Below are 19,743 nucleotides of genomic sequence, written 5' to 3'. Positions count from 1 at the left end.
ATCACATTAAACATATTTCTGCATTAGTCATGTTATGAGAGAAGAATCAGAGCAAAAAGGAAAAACCTCAAAAAAGAAAAACAACAACAAAAACAATAGAAATATAGTTCGATCTGCATCCAGATTCAACAGTTCTTTTTTTTTCCTGGATTTGGAGAGCATTTTCCATCATGAATCCTTTGGAACTATCTTGGACCATTGTTTTTCTGAGAAGAATCAAGTCTCTCACAGTTGATCAACACACAATGTTGTTGATACTGTGTACAATGTTTTCCTGGTTCTGCTCATCTCACTCATCATCAGTTCATGCAAGTCCTTCCAGGTTTCTCTGAAATCCAGCTGCTCATCATTTCTTACAGAACAATAGTATTCCATTACATTCATATACTACAAGTTGTTCAGTCATTCCCCAATTGATGGGAAGCCCCTCAATTTCTAATTCCTTACCACCACAAAAAGAGCAGCTATGAATATTTTTGTACATGTGGGTCCTTTTCCCTTTTTTATGATCTCTTTCAGAAAAAGACCTAATGGTGGTATTGCTGAGTCAACGGGTATGCACAGCTTTATAGCCCTTTGGGCATAGTTCCAAACTGCTCTCCAGAATGGTTGGATCAGTTCACAGCTCCACCAACAATGCATTAGTGTTCCAGTTTTTCCACAGCTTTTCCAACATTTATTATTTTCCTTTTTCATCATATTAGCCAATCTGATAGGTGTCAGTGGTACCTCAGAGTTGTTTTAATTTATAGCAGCTCTTTTTGTGATGGCTAAGAATTGGAAATCAAAGGAATGCCCATCAATTGGGGAATGACTAAAAAAACTGTGGTATATGATGGTGATGGAATATTATTGTGCTATAAGAAATGACAAGCAGGATGACTTCAGAAAGGCTGGTAAAGACATGTATGAAATGATGTATAGTGAAGTAATCAGAACCAAGAAAACATTGCGCACAGAGACAGCAATATTGTTCAATGAAGAACTGTGAATGACTATTCTCAACAATACAATGATGCAAGACAGTCTAAAAGGACTATTGATGAAGCATACTATCCACCTCCAAAGAAAGAACTGATATTGATAGAACAGACGGAATCATACTATTTTTCATTTTCTTTCATTTTTTTCTTTTAATCAAGTTTTCTTGTACAAAATGACAAATATGGTTTTACATAATCATACATGTATAACCCATATCTGATTGCTCGTTGCCTCAAGGAGGAGGTAGGGAATGGAGGGAAAGAGGGATAAAAATTGGAATCCAAAACTATAAATAAAAATGTTTATCTAAAAAATAAATAAAATATAACTTATTATATTTTACCTTTTTAAAAATTAACAAGCATTTACTTTCTCTATCTTCCGTGTCTCCCCCTCCCCTCCTTAAAAAAAAAGGCTTGTGACAAATTTGGATAGTCAATCAAAATAAATTTCCACATTAGCCATGTCCAAAAATGTGCCATGCTACATTTTGAATCCATCATCTCTTTGTCAGTAGATGGATGGTATGCTTCCTCATCAGGCCTCTGGAATATTGGTTGGTCATTACATTGTTTGGAGTTCTTTAACCCTTCAAAGTTGTTTGTCTTTACAGTGTTGTTACTATATAAATTGTTCTTGTTCTGCTCACTTTATTGTGAATCAATTTATATAGGTTTCTCTGAAACTATGCCATTTATTATTTCTTATGGTAAAATAATATTCCATTAAATTTGTATATTTTGCTCAACCATTTCCCAGTTCATGAGGACACCCTTAGTTTTCCAGTTCTTTGTCACTACAAAAGCTGCTATAAATAAATATTTTTGAACTAATTGTATTTTTTCACCAAATTCACCTATCTTCCTAGTTGATTTCTTATTTCTATAGAATATAGGCTTATCCCTTTTTATCATGCAGGTTCACAATCTCAGTATCATCCTTGTTTCCTCAAAAGGTAGTGTGTTGTAGTGGATAGGACATTAGCCTTTGATTCATGAAGACCTAGATTTCAATCCCCCTTGAGATACTAGTTAATTCTAGGAAAGTCAGTTAATCTCTCTGTGCCTCAATTTTCTCATCTGAAGTGCTTAAACTGGGTGGCACCTTATATCCCTTCCAGGGCTAACCTATAACCCTATTATCCTCACACACCCCACATATATATTCAGTTGCCAAATGTTGCTGTTTCTTTCTCTACGGTATTTCTCATCTGTTGTCTTCTTGTCCAACCAATAGCCTAATTTAAGTCCCTTATACATGTTGCTTAGACCATTGCAAATAGCATTCTAATTGATCTCCCCATCTTAAGTCTCTCTCCATTCTAATTTATCCTCCCCATAGCTGCCAAATTTTCCTAAAGCATAAGTCTGACTATATAATTCCACCAATCAGTAAACATTTATTAGGTGCCTACTGTGTGCCAGGTACTGAGCTAAGCAGTGGGGGATACAAAAGGAGGCAAAAGACAGTTCCTGCATTCAAGGAGCTTATACTCTAACTCTAGTGATTCCTTAATATCCCTTAGATCAAATATAACATTTCATATTTGGTATTTAAGGCTTTGCACAACCTGACTCTGTCCTATTTTTTTAGCCTTATTACATATCACTCCCCTCCATGTACTGCATCGTCCAGCCATATTGGCATTCTTGCCATTTCTTACACTTGATGCTCCATTTTCACTCTCTGTCTCTCTCTGCCTTTCTATTGGCCATTCTACATGCCCTGGATTTCTCTCCTTAGCTTGGCCTTTGAAATTCCTGGTTTCCTTCAAGCATTCCTCCCTTCCAAGCCCCACCCCCACCTATTATTTGTCAGCTTATGTTTATATTATATCTACCAGCTTACCATATATATCTTTGTATATACCTATGTTGTCTCCCCCATTGAAATGTTAGCTTGTTGAAGACAATGACTTTTTTCATTGTTTGTCTTTTTGTATTTCTAGGGCCTAGACACACATAGTAAGCACTTAATAAATACTTGTTGGTTTATTGGAGAATAGCTGGTAATCCATTTTACTAGGATCATGGAGTTCTTGAAGGGTATATTCAATAAGCAACACAGAGTGCAGTACAAAGCCAATGACTCAAAGACAGAAAGAAATATTGGCAAAAATGAAAAAGCTAGAGCACACTATATACATATTATACTCTGAAAAAAGAATGAAATCCTATGATGAAAATGAAAATCTTACATACTTCCCAGAAATTGTGGTATAACAGCAAAGAACTACAGAATGTTCCAAAGGAGAAAAATTTTTAAGAAATACATTACAAATAAAACTACATTATAAATGAGAGCTTTCAATGAAGAATTTTAAAAGATAAAGTGAAAAAGAAAAAAGAAAACATGACAAAGCATCTCTCCAAAGAAGGTGAAGTTCTGATAGAATGGCAAATTTGTAACACAAAAATATGGAAGCACAAGGGAAGCGATTTTAAAAGAACATTTGAACTTGATACAAGCCAAAGCAAATAAGTTTGAAGATAGGCTGTAGAGATAACTTTAAAATGATAGATCTCCAAAAAGATTTGTGTTTTATACACAAATTAATAAGATATCAAAGCTTAGTTTCATTAAAAAACCCTATAAAAAGTCTTGAATACATACAACATGGGATGAAATAATACAAGAAAATGGCCCAAAACTTTTGAATATGGATAACAAAAAATTGATTACCACCAGAGAAAAACTTTGTAATAGCTAAATTTCCTAATATCAATACCAAATGACAAATTTGGCAAAAACAGCCAGGAGAAAGCCTTAATCCATGATTCTCTTGAATCTCAGCTTCTCTTTAACATTAAAGGCTTGAAATCATAAAAGTTTTTAGAATTACTGTTCATCCTAGGGAAAATATTTGTTGTTGTTTTGGAGTAGGAATTTTTAGTAATGGAAAAAATTTTAAATTATTTTAATTTATTGTGTTAAATATTTCCAAGTTACATGTAAAAAAATTAACAATCATTTTTTTTAAGTTTGAGTTCCAAATTCTCTCCCTCCCTCCCACACTTCCCCCCTTTTTTGAGAAGACAAGTAATTTGGTTTTGATTATATATGTGAGGTCATGCAAAACATATTGCTATGTTAGCCATGTTGCAAAAGAAAAAACAAATAAAATTTAAAAATAAAAATAAAGAACATTTTTAGAAAGTATGCTTCACTCTACATTCAGAGTTCATCACTTCTCTCTCCAGGGATGAATAGAATTTTTATCATTGCTCCTTAATAATTGTCTTGGATCATTATCTTAATAATAGTAGCTAAGTCTTTCACAGCTGATCATCCTTACAGTAATACTGCTGTAACTAAGTACAATGTTCTCCTGGTTGTGTTCACTTTACTTTGCATCAACTAAAATAAGTCTTTTCCAGGTTTCTCTGAAATCATGTGCTTATTCTTTTTTTTCTCAGTTTTATATAAAATTGTTTTAAACATTTGTTTTTAAATTTTGGGGTTCTAACTTCTCTTCCCTTCTTCCCCTGCAACTAACTTGAGAAGGCAAGCAATTTGACATAGATTTTACATGTGAAGTCATGTAAAATATATTATTCATTATTTTTCATGGCACAATCATATACCACAACTTGTTTAGCCATTACCCAATTTTTGAGCATCACCTCAATTTCTAATTCTTTGCCACCACAAAAAGCTGCTATAGGGGCAGCTAGGTGGTTCAGTGGATAAAGCACTGGCCCTGGATTCAGGAGGACCTGAGTTCAAATGTGGCCTCAGACACTTAATACTTACTAGCTGTGTGATCCTAATTACCCATGGTGGGGGGTCAGGAGGGAGCTGCTATAAATATTTTTCTACAAATAAGTCCTTTTCCATTTTCTTTGATATCTTTTGGATACAGACCTAGTAGTAGTAATTCTGGGTCAATGAGTATGCACAGTTTTATAGCCACTTTGTCATAATTCCAATTTGTTCCCTAGAATGGTTGGACTAGTTCACAATTCCACCAAGAATTAGTGTCCCAATTTTTCCAAATCCTCTTCAACATTTGTTGTTTTCCTTTTCTGTAATGTTAACCTATTTGATAGGTACAAGGTTGTTTTAATTTGCATTTCTCTAATCAAAAGTGATTTAGAGCATTTTTTACATGTCACTGTTGATTGCTTTGTTTTGTTCTTCCGAAAACTGCCTATTCATATCTTTTGACCATTTATCAACTGGGGAATGGCTCTTATTTTTATAAATCTGCTCAGTTCCCTATATATTTGAGAAATGAGGTTTTGTTTGTACAAAGCTGTTTAATTTCTTATAGTCAAAATTATATTACTTCCCATAGTCTCTTCTATCTCTTGTTTAGTCATAAACTCTTCCCTCTCACCCTGGTACAACAGACCTTTCCTGCCAAGCTTCTAAGTTGTCTTTGGCTAGAAAATTATTTCACCCTGTCTTTTCATGGGTTCTGCTGCTCCAGGAATTGTCTTATGGCATTATTTGAAGGTATTTGGAGGAATCTTGGGGAGAGCTCAGGCCTTTTTTCTGCCATCTTTGCTCTGCCCCAACTCTTCCCTTATCCATAGATCTGACAGGTACATTTTTTCCATGCTCCTTAATTTACTTAAGATGTCACTCTTTATGTCAAAATCATTTATCCATTTGGACTTTATCCTAGTATACAATATGAGATGTTGGTTTATGCCTTGTTTCTGCCAAACTGATTGCCAGTTTTCCCTGCAGCTTTTATAAAGTGTTGGGTTCTTATCCCCAAAGTATGGATCTTTGGGTTTATCAAAAAATAGATTTCTATGGTCTTTTACTACTGTGTATTGTGTACATTATCCATCCCACTGATGTTCCACTCTATTTCTTAGCAAGTACTAGACTTTTTTCATAATTATTGCTTTGTAATATAGTTTAAAATCTGCAAGTGCTAGATTGCCTTTCATAAAACTTTTTTCATTGATTCCCTTGATGTTTTTTGTTTCTTCTTCCCTTGATCTGGGCAGTTTATACTCTTATAAATATTCATATATTCCACAGGGATTGTCAGTTTTACTGACTCATAATTGGGCAAAATAGCTCCTAATTATTGTCTTAATTTCATCTTCATTTGTGGCACATTCAACCCTTTTAATTTTTGCAATAGTAATTTGGTTTTCTTTCTTTTTTAAATCAAATTAACCAATGGCTTATCTCTTTTATTGTTTTTATTTTTTCATAAAACAATCTCTTAGTTTTATTTATTAGATGAATTTTTACTTTCAATTCTATTAATCTCTCCTTTAATTTTCTGGATTTCCATTTTATTGTTTAATCGGGGATTTAAATTTTAAATTTATTTTTCTAGGTTTTTTTTAGTTACATGCTCAATTCACCCATCTGTTTTTCTCTTTCTTGGTGATCTATGCATTTAGATATATAAATCTTTTCTTATGTAGTGTTTTGGCTATATCACACAAATTTTGAAATGTTGCCTCACTTGTCATTTTCTTTAATGAAATTATTGGTTCTTTCAATGATGTGTTCTTTGACTTCGTCATTCTTTAAGATTGGATCATTAATTTCCAATTAGCTTTTAATCTATGCTTCAGTGGCCTTTATTAAATGTAATTTTTGTTGCCTTATGGCCGGAAAAGGGTACATTTAATTTTTCTGCATTTGGTTCTGAGATTTTTATGTCACAAAACATGGTTAGTTTTTTTAAAGGTGACATGTACAGCTGAGAAAATGTTATATTCCTTTCTATTTCCATTCAGATTTTTTTCTCCCAGAGCTCTATCATATCTAACTTTTCTAAGATTTTATTCATCTCCTTGATGGCTTTCTCATTTAATTTATGGTTAGATTTATCTGTCTCTGAGAAAGGAAGTTGAGGTCCTGTGCTAGTATAGTTTTATTATTTCCTCCTGTAATTCATTGAACATTTCCTTTAAGGATTCGGGTGACCTGCCATTTGGTGCATAATTCATTTTCTGTGGTTCCTTTTAGCAAGATATAGTTTCCCTGATTAACCTTTTTAATTATATCCATCTTTCCTTTTTCTTTATCTGAGATCATGATTGCTACACCTGCCTTTTTCACTTCAGCTAAAACATAATAGATTCTGCTCCATCCCCTTATTTTAACTCTGTGGTTGTCTCCCTATTTCAGGTTGTTTCTTATAAACAACATATTGTTAGATTCTGGTTTTTAAGCCATTCTCCTATCTGCTTCCACTTTATGGATGAGATCATCCCATTCACATTCAGGCTTATAATTTCTCTTTCATGTTTATTTTTTATGTTTTTCTTGAGGCTTATATTTGAAAGTTGTTTTCTATTCAGCTCTGGTGTTTTCATCAGGAATTCTTGAAAGTCTTCTATTTCATTAAATACCCACTTTTTCTACTGAAAGTTTATACTTAATTTTGTTGGGTACATTATTTTTAGTGGTAATCATAGCTCTTTTGCGTTCCAGAATATCATATTCCAATTTGTTTGGAATGTACCACTGAGAAAAAGATATTCCTTTCTATTCTTATTTAGTTTTCTCCAAAGGTCTATTAGGTTTTCTAAAATTCTGTTCATCTCCTTAACTTCTTTTCTTGTTTATTTTATGGATTAGATTTGTGTAGTTCTGAGAGAAGGAAGTTGAGGTTCTCCCCACCCCAGTTTTGTTCTCTATTTCCTCCTGTAATTCATTTAACTTTAACTTTAAGAATTTCAAGCTATATAATTTGCTACATATATGTTTAGTATTGATATTATGTTGTTGTCTATGGTAAATTTTAGCAAAATGCCATTTCTCTGCTTATCTTTTCTAATTAGATTTATGTTTGTTTTTGCTTTGTCTGAGCTTAAGATTGCTATTCTTACTTTTTTAATTTCAATTGAGGCATAATAAATTCTGTTCCAGTCTCTTATTTTTACTCTGTGCTTCTCTGCTTCAAGTGTTTCTTGTAAGCCACATACTGTTGGATTTTGTTTTTTTATATACTTTACTATTGTGAGATTAAAATTAGATATTAGATCATAAATCTCCCCTACTTAACCTTAACCCTTAATTTATCTCCCAGAAGCTTCTGGTTTTCTAGATAGAGCCTTTATTGTATGGTAGTCACAAGGTGATGTTGATTAGAAGGATAGGAAAGTAGAAATACAACACAAATCGTCTTAAGTCTAGGCTTAGTCTATATTCTGTATAAAACTCACCAAAACCCAAGGCCACTTTTGGGGAGAGAGACCAAGTCAAGCGCGTGCTGTTAACCGAGAGCCGGGCCGAGTCAAACTCCAGTCCGCGTCTGTCTGTGCAGCACAGCCAGGAGACCAGCGGAGCAGGAAAAAAGCCCCACTTCCGTTCTCTCCTTGCCTTTTCAGCTCGCACCCCGGAAGTCGAGTGCATAGCAGGCAGTCTGACATGCGCAGCAGGCGCACTGGCATGCGTAGCTCATGCCATTGGTCTCCTCCCCAAAAGGGTGGTCCTTAAAGAAAAACTGGCGTCTTTCAGTTATCCTAACTGACTGTTAAAAAACTTTCATATTTTTTTTACCACATTTCCCCCCTTTGCTTCCTCAAGAAACGGAATGTTTCCTTGATGGAACAGTAAAAAGAATATAATAACTATTGCTAACTAATAATATGTGAACAACAATATAGAAAAGGAAGAGAGGAAAGTTTTGTCCAGAGGGGCAATTTTTTTTTTTTCCTCATGAACCGACGCTTTGACACTATCCACTTTTATTTTATGGGTGAGTTCATTAATTATTTATTTCCCTCTCTCCTGCCTTTTTTCCTCTGTTTATCCTTCTGTCTCCTCTACCCTGTCCCTCCTCAAAAGTCTGTTTTGCTTTTGACTACTACCTCCCTCAATCTACCTTTCTTTCTATCAGCTCTCCTCTCCTCTTATCCTTTTCATTTCTGAGTTCCCGCTAGGGTAAGATAGATTTCTATTTTACTATATTAATATAATCAACTCATTGTGTATATTATTCTCTCTTTGAGACAATTTCATTGAGTGTAAGTTTCAAGCATTGCTCGGTACCTCCCCCCATCTTCCCCTCCATTGTAAAAGCTCTTTCTTTTTTTGCCTCATTTATTTTTGCCTCATTTACCCCCATTCTACCTTGCCCTCACTGTTCTTCCAGTGCATCCTCCTTTGTTACCCTTTAATTTTATTATTTTGGAAATCATCACATCATAGTCAACTCACACCCATGCCCTCTGTCTATGTATACTTCTAACTGCTATAATAATAATAAAGTTCTTTGGAATTACAAGTTATCATCTTCCTATGTTAGAATGGAAACAATTTACCAATATCAATTCCCCTATGATTTCTCTTTCATGTTTACTTCATATGTTTCTCTTGATGCATATATTTGAAAGTTAAATTTTCTATTTAGTCCTGGTCTTTTCATCAGGAATACTTGAAAGTCCTCAATTATAAGTGGTAACATAGTTGGGAGAAGAAAAGTTGGGAGGTCATTCTAGGAAATAACATTTCCTAGATCATTTAAAATCATTTAAAAGCAAGAAATTATAGGACAAGATAACATGTTAATCAGTAATGGAGATCATGAATATGGGTAATATATTTGATAAACATGGTTCCATTCAAACATTGAGGAGTTTTAACAGACTTCAAGAAAGTATATGAGGATTAAATATTAGATACTTCGACAGATCTCTGATCTCATTTATGTAAGGTAGTTCATTCAGTGATATAGATCGCAATCCATTCATCCCTGTCAATCTTGTGTAGTTCCTGTTTATGAATTCCTATAAATTTTACAAATTATACAAAGTGGTATACCAAATATTCTAGCTAGCTCCCTTGATATTGTATCACTACCAGTTAAACATACTCTCATTATGCAATTGGTTCATCTGTTAAATACTAAATGTGGATTGGATATAATGCAAAAATGCAAATATCACTGCTTTCCTGGCCTATGCTCTGATCTGTAAGCAACCACAAAAACTGTTCTGCCTGGCACTGAAATGAAGGTCCAAGGTCCTGCTAGTGTTCCTTATCACTCTGGGACTGCAACCAGAACCACATATGGGCAATACAACAAAATCCTCCCAGTGCCAGCAAAAAGTCCCCTATAATCTCCTTCTGAACAGTTGTCCAACTCTTTTGCCATTCCATGGACTGAGGTCTCCAGAAACCACTTCTCCCACCAATTCAGTTGTCCCCCAAGGCCTGCTACTGGTTTGCCAGAAAGATCTGTGCTGTCTGTTATGCCTGTGCTAGACTGTTCACTACTCTCACCCTAGTGAAACAGAACTTTCCTGCCAACCTTCCAGGTTGTAATTGGCTAGAAAATTGTTTCATCCTATCCTTTTGTTGATTCTGCCACTCTAGAATTTATTTCAAGGCATTATTTTGTTTGGCATTGAATTTGGGAGAGCTCAGACAAATCCCTGCCTTCACTCCACCCTCTTGGCTCCATCTGTGTAACCTCTTTCTGACAAGTTGCCAGGTACCCTTACTGTCTCTGCCTTGAGAGCTCCCAAAGCTGCTGGTGCTGCTGTTGCCACCATCTAGTCCCACCACAGGTATTTCATCTACATGGGATCCAGGCTAGTCTCTACCCCAGTGTCACAGATCTCTCTTTCCAACCTCCTAAGTATTCTTGGGTTCAAAAAATGTTTCACTATGGCCCTTTGTTGGCTCTGCCTTTCCAGAACTATTTGAGGCATTCTTTTAAAGTTGTTTTCAGGGGAATATTGGGAGAGCTAAGCTGAGTGCTTCTGTATTCCACCATCTTGACACCACCCCTAGAAGCAACATGGATATAGGTTTTGTTGGGGGCTGGGGGTTTAAGGAATTTTTTTCTTTGAAAAAAACAATGGTATTGTTTTGACATTGACCACAGTATTTTTGCCTTTCATATTAAATCAGTAGCCTAATGAGTATTGTATAATAGCTTACATCAAAGCATAATTTCTTGGCTATATGGTATGTTGCAACAAGAACTAAAATCATTCCCACCAGAAAGGAATTCTGCCTTATGTGAACAGCAAACATATGTAGTAAGTTAAAACCCCTAAAATCTTTGGTTTGGTTTTGTTTTTAATGCCAAAGCTAGGAGAGACAGACAGACAATGACAGAGAGAATGAGAACTGAGGTGGTTTTTTAAAATGTTTCAGAATGTGAAGTAAAAACAATAATTCCTAAGGGTAGGCCAAAAGAAAAAAAGTATATTATTGTGTGTATGAACCTATTAGTGGTCTCTGTAATGACTGTTGTTCTGGTTTTCTTTAGACTTGTGGTATGAACCATTCTTTATAACCAGAAAATCACCAATAAAAAACATATTTTGTATTTGGAATTGTGGTGTTGTTGTTGTCGTCGTTGTTGTTGTTTTTACTCTGGACAACTTTGAATGAAAGTAGTTACTTTAGGATAAGTACTGAGTGGAATTGTAGTTGAAGACTCCTAGTTACTTTTGATAATAGATTCTCTCTTATTCTCTCTCTATCTCTGTCGTTCTGTGTTCCTCTCCCTCCCCTCCCCCCCCCCACTGGAAGCTGCAATAACTTCTATAAATAGGCAATGAGACCACCCAGTTAAAAGACTCCCTGCCCCTGCTATTGTGTAATCTTTGGGTAGTCCCAAATTTGTATCTCCACAGTCAAATGACAAGATTTGGCGTTTCTGCTTTGTCCTAGTGGTTTAAGGTCATGATTCAAAGTTTATAGATCTGTCATAAAAATGTGAAGAAATGTTAATGCTATAATTTTCATTCATTTTACCTCAGCTTTTAATTAATCTTTTCTTTAAAAACCTTAGGTGGCAAAACATTCAAGATTTGAAGCTGAATTATATCTCTCAGAAAAGTTGCCCATTAGAAATGTCATTGACTATTATGCTGAAATAGGACAACACTGTTCAAATCTTTGTAGATATTGTTTTTAGAGATAATTACTTGTTTTTAAAATGGCCAAAATTTTGTCCTTATAATTAGTCATTCTTTATATAAATCATAGATATTGACTGGGTCTCACTTTTATTTGACATGCAAAATATCAAAGGAGGAGGTAGATTTTAGTTATAATAAATTTCAAGATGAAGACAAATTCAAATTATTAGCACTAAAAAAACTATCTCATTAGTGCAAAAGTTCATTCCCCTACTTTATTCACTTTGTAGCCTAAATGTAGTAGAAAGAAACTTTTTAATTGTGCCCATGTCTTAATTTATACTCTCTGTTTTCCTTGTTCTAAATGAAGTACTATTTTTGTTTATCCTGTTAGAATTTGGAATATAATGACTTCACTTTAATAGCACCTTTATGATAAATGCTACGATTCATTGTTACTTTTTAGCGCTGAGTTATGTAAACCTTAACTCTAATGTTGTCTAGATCCAAGGTTTGCTGCTCTTTGTTTCATGACCACAGACCCTAATTTCAATCACTCTGTGTTCTCCATGTCTGGAACGCTCTAGCCTCTCACCTCCAACTCCTGGCTTTCCTGGCTTCCTTCAAGTCACAACTAAAACCTCCTCTATTCAAGAAACTTTTCCCAGTTCTCCTTTAATGATAATGCCTTCCCTCTATTGAATGTTTCCAACTTATCCTTTCTTTGGCTAGTTAGTATGTAGTTGTTTGCATGTTGTCTCCCTCATTAGACTATGAGCTCTTTGAGAATAGGGACCATCTTTTGCCTCTCTTTGTATCCTTGGGGCTTAGCACAGTGCCTGGCACATATTAAGTGCTTAGTAAGTGTTGATTGACTTAGTACATCACTTGTTCCTCTTCTAGTGCATCATTGCTGGACAACAGTCTACAAATGAATTGGCAAAACTCCATCACCTCTATATGAAAACAACTCAAAGCTTATGCACTAAATTTTCCCGCTGCAACAGTAACATTTTCTGTTTATACAAAGGACAGTATAATATTAATAGAAATGGGAAGTTTTCAAATTCAGAGATGTATTTTGTAGAATATAAGCTTCTCAAGGGTAGGTTTACTTCTGTATTTGTATTACCACCTAGCATATTCTAGGGATTTAATAAATGTTTGCTGTATGTGTGCATGATTAAATGAATGAATGCTAATAAGGTACTAGGAAAAAAACTTGATATCTTCATCATTGTCATAATTTATTCATTCATTCATTCAACAGATATTTCTTAGTGCCTAACTAAAAGAATTAGACAACTTTCAAAAACACAATGTAGTTTCTTTGAATGGAACTTTTTTTCATTTGTTTGGTAGCAACAGAAAGTTTATACTTGCAATCATTTCATGCTTGTCCAGTTAATTTAAAGTTATGTTCCTGAAGCTTCTATTTTGAATGAAACTAAACTTTAATATCTTACTAATTTGTCTATAAACTCTGCTTGCTTGAAGTTAGATTATCAATCATGATATTATTAAATATGATGTTAATTTTTTTCCTGTACTAACATGGAAGCAATTAGTGCATTTAAAGTCATGGGGCATAAGACACATTGACTACTAAGACAATTTGGTTTGCCCTGAAGTGTTCACTTTAACAATTAGGAACCTTTATATTTTAATTTCAATTAATCATTGCCATTATGTAATGAATCCATTCCCATTTTTGAGAATTGTGGCATATCTTCTTTGGTGCAGTAAAGCTTAGTATCTTATTTACATTTTTATATGTTTTGGGAGGTATAGAAGATCTGCCCTCTAAAGCAAAATATTTCATGCCATTGTTCACAGACCAACATAAAGCACTCTTTAAGGTCAAGTATAATGTAGACTTTCGACAAGAAATTTATTGTGCAATTTAATTTTGTATTCTGGACAATTTAATTGTTCAAAATATGCTATAATTTACACTCTTACTCTGATGTTGGTTAGCAAATTTCTTACTTATCCAGACTTTTTTCTTTTAAACTGGAAAAGTATGATTCTTTGCATTGAATGTTAAATTTAAAGGCTTATGAATAAAATTTTGAGTTTCAAGAATTTACATGGGGCCAAGGATCTTAATTGTGCTACTGAATAATTGTTTGCATCTCTATATAGTCTTTGGGTAAGCAGACTGGTATGACAGAAAAAGCACTGAAGTGAAAATTGACTTCTAATTTCAATTCTGCCACTAACTAGCTCTGTAAGATGAAGCAAGTCACCAACCTCTTGGGGCCTATCTTTATCCAACCTTATCTAGCAAAACAACCTTGTGTCTATTGTGAATGTATACACTTAGATATGTACATGTTTTCTCTCCTAATAGACTAAATTCCTTGAAGAGAATGACTGCTTCATTTTTTTGTATCCCCAATACCTAGCATAGTGCCTAATACATTGTTATTTAATCAATCAGTCATGTCTGACACTTCATGACCCCATGGACCATTTTGTCCATGGGGTTTTCTTGGCAAATATACTTTGAGTAGTTTGCCATTTACTTCTTCTTTTTTCTTTTTTTAAATGAAAGTATTTTATTATTTTCCAGTTACATGTAGAAATAGTTTTCAACATTTGTTTATATGAGATTTCAAATTTCAAATTTTACTCCCTCCCTACCCTCCCTCCCCCCTCCCCTAGACAGCAGGTAATCTGATATAGGTTATATAAACATAATAACATTAAACATATTTCTGCATTAGTCATGTTATAAGAGAAGAATCAGAGCAAAAAGGAAAAACCTCAAAACAGAAAACCAACAGCACCAAAAACAAAAGAAATAGTGTGGTCCAATCAGCATCCATATTCCACAGTTCCTTTTTTTTCTGGATTTGGAGAGCTTTTTCCATCATGAGTCCTTTGGAACTTTCTTGTACCATTGGATTGGTGAGAAGAATCTAGTCAATCACAATTGATCAACACATAATGTTGATGATACTGTATATAATGTTCTTCTGGTTCTGATCATCTCGCTCATCATCAGTTCATGCAAGTCCTTCCAGGTTTCTCTGAACTCTTCCTGCTCATTTCTTACAGCACAATAGAATTCCATTACATTCATATACCACAACTTGTTCAGCCATTCCCCAACTGATGGGCAGCCCCTCACTTTCCAATTCTTTGCCACCACAAAAAGAGTAGCTATAAATATTTTTGTACATGTGAGTCCTTTTCCCTTTTTTATGATCTCTTTGGGAAAAAGACACAAAAGTGGTATTGTTGGGTCAAAGGATATGCACAGCTTTATAGCCCTTTGGGCATAATTCCAAGTTGTTGCCATTTACTTCTAAAGTGGATTAAGGCAAACAGAGGTTAAGTGACTTGCCCAGAGTCACACAACTAATAAGGTCTGAGCCTGGATTTTAACAGAGGTCTTCCTGACTCCAGGCCCAGAGATCTATCCATTGAACAGTCTACCAGCTTAGCCTAATACATAAAAGGTACTTAAAAGAGACAGTTAAGTGGCACAGTGGATAGAGTGCTGGGCCTGGAGTCAGGAAGACCTGAATTCACACCTGTCCTTAGAGATTGTATGAGCCCAGGCAAGTCACTTAATTTCTGACGGCCTCAGTTTCCTCAACTGTAAAATGGATACAATAGGAGCTCCTACCTGTTGTAAGATTCAAATTAAATATTTGTAAAGCTTTTAAGACACTACCTAGGGGGCAACTAGGTAGCGCAGTAGATAAAGCACTGGCCCTGGATTCAGGAGTACCTGAGTTCAAATCCGGCCTCAGACACTTGACACTTACTAGCTGTGTGGCCCTAGGCAAGTCACTTAACCCCCTTTGCCCCGCAAAAACAAACAAACAAACAAAAGACACTACCTAGCATGTAGTGGAAGTATATTGAGGTTTGTTCCCTCTTTCCTGTGTGGACTGATTCATTGTTAAGGAATTGAATGAATTCAGCTCTAAGGTTTCTCTTGTAGTTCCAAGATTCTTGTCCTGAATTATGTGAATTTTAATGTTTACCATCTCAAAATTTGAAAATGAAGTAAATATTGTCTTAACTCATATATAATACTTTAAGGTTTAAAAAACACTACTTGTGAACTTCTTGAAGAGTGGCTAGTGCAAGAATTACTGTCCTCATTTTACAAATTTAAAAAATTGATTATCTGAACAAGTTTGGTAGCTTGCCCAAAATCTCATAACTAATAAAAGGTAGAACCCGGGTTTGAAGCCATGTCTTCTAAATACAAGAACAGTTCCATTATTCCACACTATCAAAATAATCTTATTATCTTCCTGAAGTATAATGTATTTGAGGCACTTTTTAAAAAGGGAATTAAGTGTTGAGGGGGTTTAAATTCCTGTTAGACACGATTACCTTCTCTATGTAGACAATCAGTAATTTTTATATTTTGGCACTTTGGCTACATTATGGGCCACATATAATTGAATCTTAATGGAAACCAAATGTTATTATAGAATTCCAGATTAATATAATTACAGTATAATTCCATTTGAATGGCAGAAAGCTTCATTGTCAAAGAATAGATCTAAAATATTTATACCTGATCAAATTAATTGGTAATATTTTATAATGAAAATTTTTTCATTTGGTAAGATAAAATCAGAATTTATTTTTGTTTACCAACCATATGTTTCGCCCATAATTCAATTCAATTCAGCATTTATTCAACACCTATTATTTTTATAGCATTTGGGGGCTACAGATATAAATAAAACTTGATCCCTGGCCTTACAGAACTTACAGTTTAGCAGAAGATATAAGGTATGTGTACAAAAACTATGGCACAAAATAAATCATTATAAGATCTTAAGAGAAGTACAAAGTGTATATATAAGATCCATCTTTTGTGTATATATACAAAGTATACTTAAGATCCATTGTGGTACATTTTGTGTTTCAAAAACAAAAAACCAAAATGGTGATCTCGACAACTGAAATTAATTTTCTGAGTGATTGTTATTAAACCATGAACATTCCTTTCAATCCTTTAATCTCTCTGATTTTCTATTTTACAACAGATGTTTGTAATTGTCTTATGATGGGCAAGGAAATTTTAACAAATTAGATAATGCTAGCAGACTGAAAATATAACAAATAAGCATTGCACTCACCTCTAGTAGAAATAATTGGAAAGCTCAAAGAGAAATAAGGAATCAGAGGAATTTCAAATTCTTTCTGGTTGCCAAAGTCTGCTTTGGATGAATGTTTTGGTACTACCTCACACTATTTTTTTTTTTTTGCGGGGCAATGGGGGTAAAGTGACTTGCCCAGGGTCACACAGCTAGTAAGTGTCAAGTATCTGAGACCGGATTTGAACTCAGGTACTCCTGAATTCAGGGCCAGTGCTTTATCCACTGCACCACCTAGCCGCCCCCTACACTATTTTTTTTTAATATATTCAAGTATAGCCTGAATCTTTTGACATAATTTTCTTTTCTTTTTTTTTTGTCATTTCAAAATATGCAAATTATTCTCTTCAGTTAATCAGTTTTTTCATTATCTGTGCTTTCCTAGGGCTATAGAAAAATGCGTGCTTTATAGTTTAAAATTTTTTTTTATTGTTATTAATTCACTTCAACATAATATACATATCATGTATAGGTCAGCCATGTACTCTTAATATTGTTTGAAAGGGATCTGTTTTTTTTTTCCAATTTTAAAAAACCAATAGTAAACCAATGTAATGATAATAGATATTGTACATAGGGAAATGTAATTTATAGGTTCTCACAAATCTTAGTACATCCTTCAATACGTACTAACATGTAGTTCTTGTTTTGTTTTGTTTTTGCGGGGCAATGGGGGTTAAGTGACTTGCCCAGGGTCACACAGCTAGTAAGTGTTAAGTGTCTGAGGTCGGATTTGAACTCAGGTACTCCTGAATCCAGGGCCGGTGCTTTAACCACTGCGCCATCTAGCTGCCCCATGTAGTTCTTAATTATTTCTCAACTTCCATGTCATCTCCATCTCCACACATGCTTCAGATTTGCTTTTGTAAGTTCATAGTATCATCGAGTTATAACTAGAAAGCATCTAGTCTAACCTCCTCATTTTATTGATAAGGAAACTGAGGCCCAGAGAAGTTAAGTGACTTGCCTTCGGTCACACAGGTAGCAAGTGACAGAGCCAGGATTTAAACCTAAGTCTTCTGACTATTTCCACTGCACAAAGATCTCACATAGAATACTAGTAGTTAAATTAATATGTTAAAAATCTTAGAATTCATTCATGCGTAGCACTCTCTGCTTCCTCTCCCTTCTATTTTTCTCCTCTCACTACAGAAGATAAAGGGTTTTCATAGAGGTGACCACTATGCACATACCACTACAAATCAGGAAACATAGTGTTTACATAGTAAATATTGGTGATAGCTAGCATTTTTATAGCACTTTACAAGTATTATTTCATTTTATCCTCATAACAACCCTAGGAGGTAGATGGTATTATTATCCTTATTATAGGTAAAGAATCTGAGGCATAGAAAATGTATGACTTACTCAAGGTCCCACAGTTTAGTCTATGTCCAAGGGCAGATTTGAACTTAGGTATGAATGACTCCAAGTCCACTGAGCCACCTTGGTGCCACACAGAAAAGAGGGAACAAACATCAATATGCTTCCACTATGTTCTAGGCAGTATCTTAAATGTTTCACAAATATTTCATTTGAATCTTACAACAGGTAGGAGCTACTATTATATCCATTTTACAGTTGAGGAAACTGAGGCCGTCAGAAATTAAGTGACTTGCCTGGGCTCATACAATCTCTAAGGACAGGTGTGAATTCAGGTCTTCCTGACTCCAGGCCCAGCACTCTATCCACTGTGCCACTTAACTGTCTCTTTTAAGTACCTTTTATGTATTAGGCTAAGCTGGTAGACTGTTCAATGGATAGATCTCTGGGCCTGGAGTCAGGAAGACCTCTATTCAATGAAATGAATACAATTCTGCTTCCCTTTATATAATAAAAAAGTTATTGGGCTGAGTACATGGCATTTATTTAATGTTATCGTTTAACTGAATTGACAAAGTTTTGGATACGTTCAGTTTTTATAAATCAATTTCTATTTAAGTGTGTCACAGGGACTGACTACTTAAAGGAAATCTGTGATAAATCTATGTATAGGTAAATAACCCCTTTTAAAAGCTAATTTTCAGTCCTAATTTAACTGTTTCATATATTTTTATATTACATTTTCTTACAGTAGGAGACAGCTATACAAAAGCTTGTCATTTTTATTAAGTTGAACTTGTAAGAAACAACAAAGATGGGAAACAACAGAGCTAGGCTTTTTATTGTCAGTTTACTTGTAAACTGTTTCTCCAGTTTAATATATTTATTTTTTTCACTGGGTCACTTTATTTTAGGCTTTACAAGATGAGCTGGAAAACCGAAGCATTCAGATGCGCTCCACAGAGAAAAAACTACAGCATCGGGAGATGGAATCACAGGAACAGGTACCCTCTCTTCTCTTAGACTTTTTACCTTTACTATGATATACTATACCTTTTTACTTTCTTTGTATGATGTGCTTTCTTAAAGACAGTAATCCAAGTTGGTTTTGTAGCTAATGATAAATTTCTATTTTCAACTGGCACTCTTATTTTCATTTAATGACTTAGTATTTAAATAACTGCTTTCAGAAGTGGCTGTACTTATTTATCAGTTTAGATCATGTTTTTCTTACATATGAATTCATTTGTCTCTGTTCTGTATTATATATGTGTATATAATATATATACTATATAATATATATACTATATAATATATATGTATATAATATATATATTCTGTATATGTATAGGTAGTCATTTCCCATTAGAGACAAGAGATTAATACTATATAGCCTAGGTCTAGGGCAGGGCACTGTTTGTAGTATTGCCTCAAAGAACTGAGTAAAAAAAGTACAGAACTGGGCTAACAAAATATAAAGACTAGTCTGGAGCACA

At 34.4% G+C, this 19,743-nt stretch overlaps 1 protein-coding gene across 1 annotated transcript in view; it reads left to right on the top strand.

Annotated features, from left to right (window-relative positions):
* CEP112 (centrosomal protein 112) overlaps positions 1-19,743 on the top strand; it is a 479,659-nt gene that overhangs the window by 380,276 nt on the left and 79,640 nt on the right. The window contains exon 24 of the mRNA XM_044003044.1: positions 19,162-19,251. Within this exon, the coding sequence (XP_043858979.1) occupies positions 19,162-19,251 (90 nt within the window). The remainder of the gene's footprint in view (positions 1-19,161; positions 19,252-19,743) is intronic.

The sequence above is a fragment of the Dromiciops gliroides genome, chromosome 4, assembly GCF_019393635.1.
Source record: "Dromiciops gliroides isolate mDroGli1 chromosome 4, mDroGli1.pri, whole genome shotgun sequence".
Taxonomy (NCBI): domain Eukaryota; kingdom Metazoa; phylum Chordata; class Mammalia; order Microbiotheria; family Microbiotheriidae; genus Dromiciops; species Dromiciops gliroides.
The sequence above is the reverse complement of the archived record's forward strand: the minus strand, read 5'-3'. Positions and strand labels throughout refer to the sequence as shown.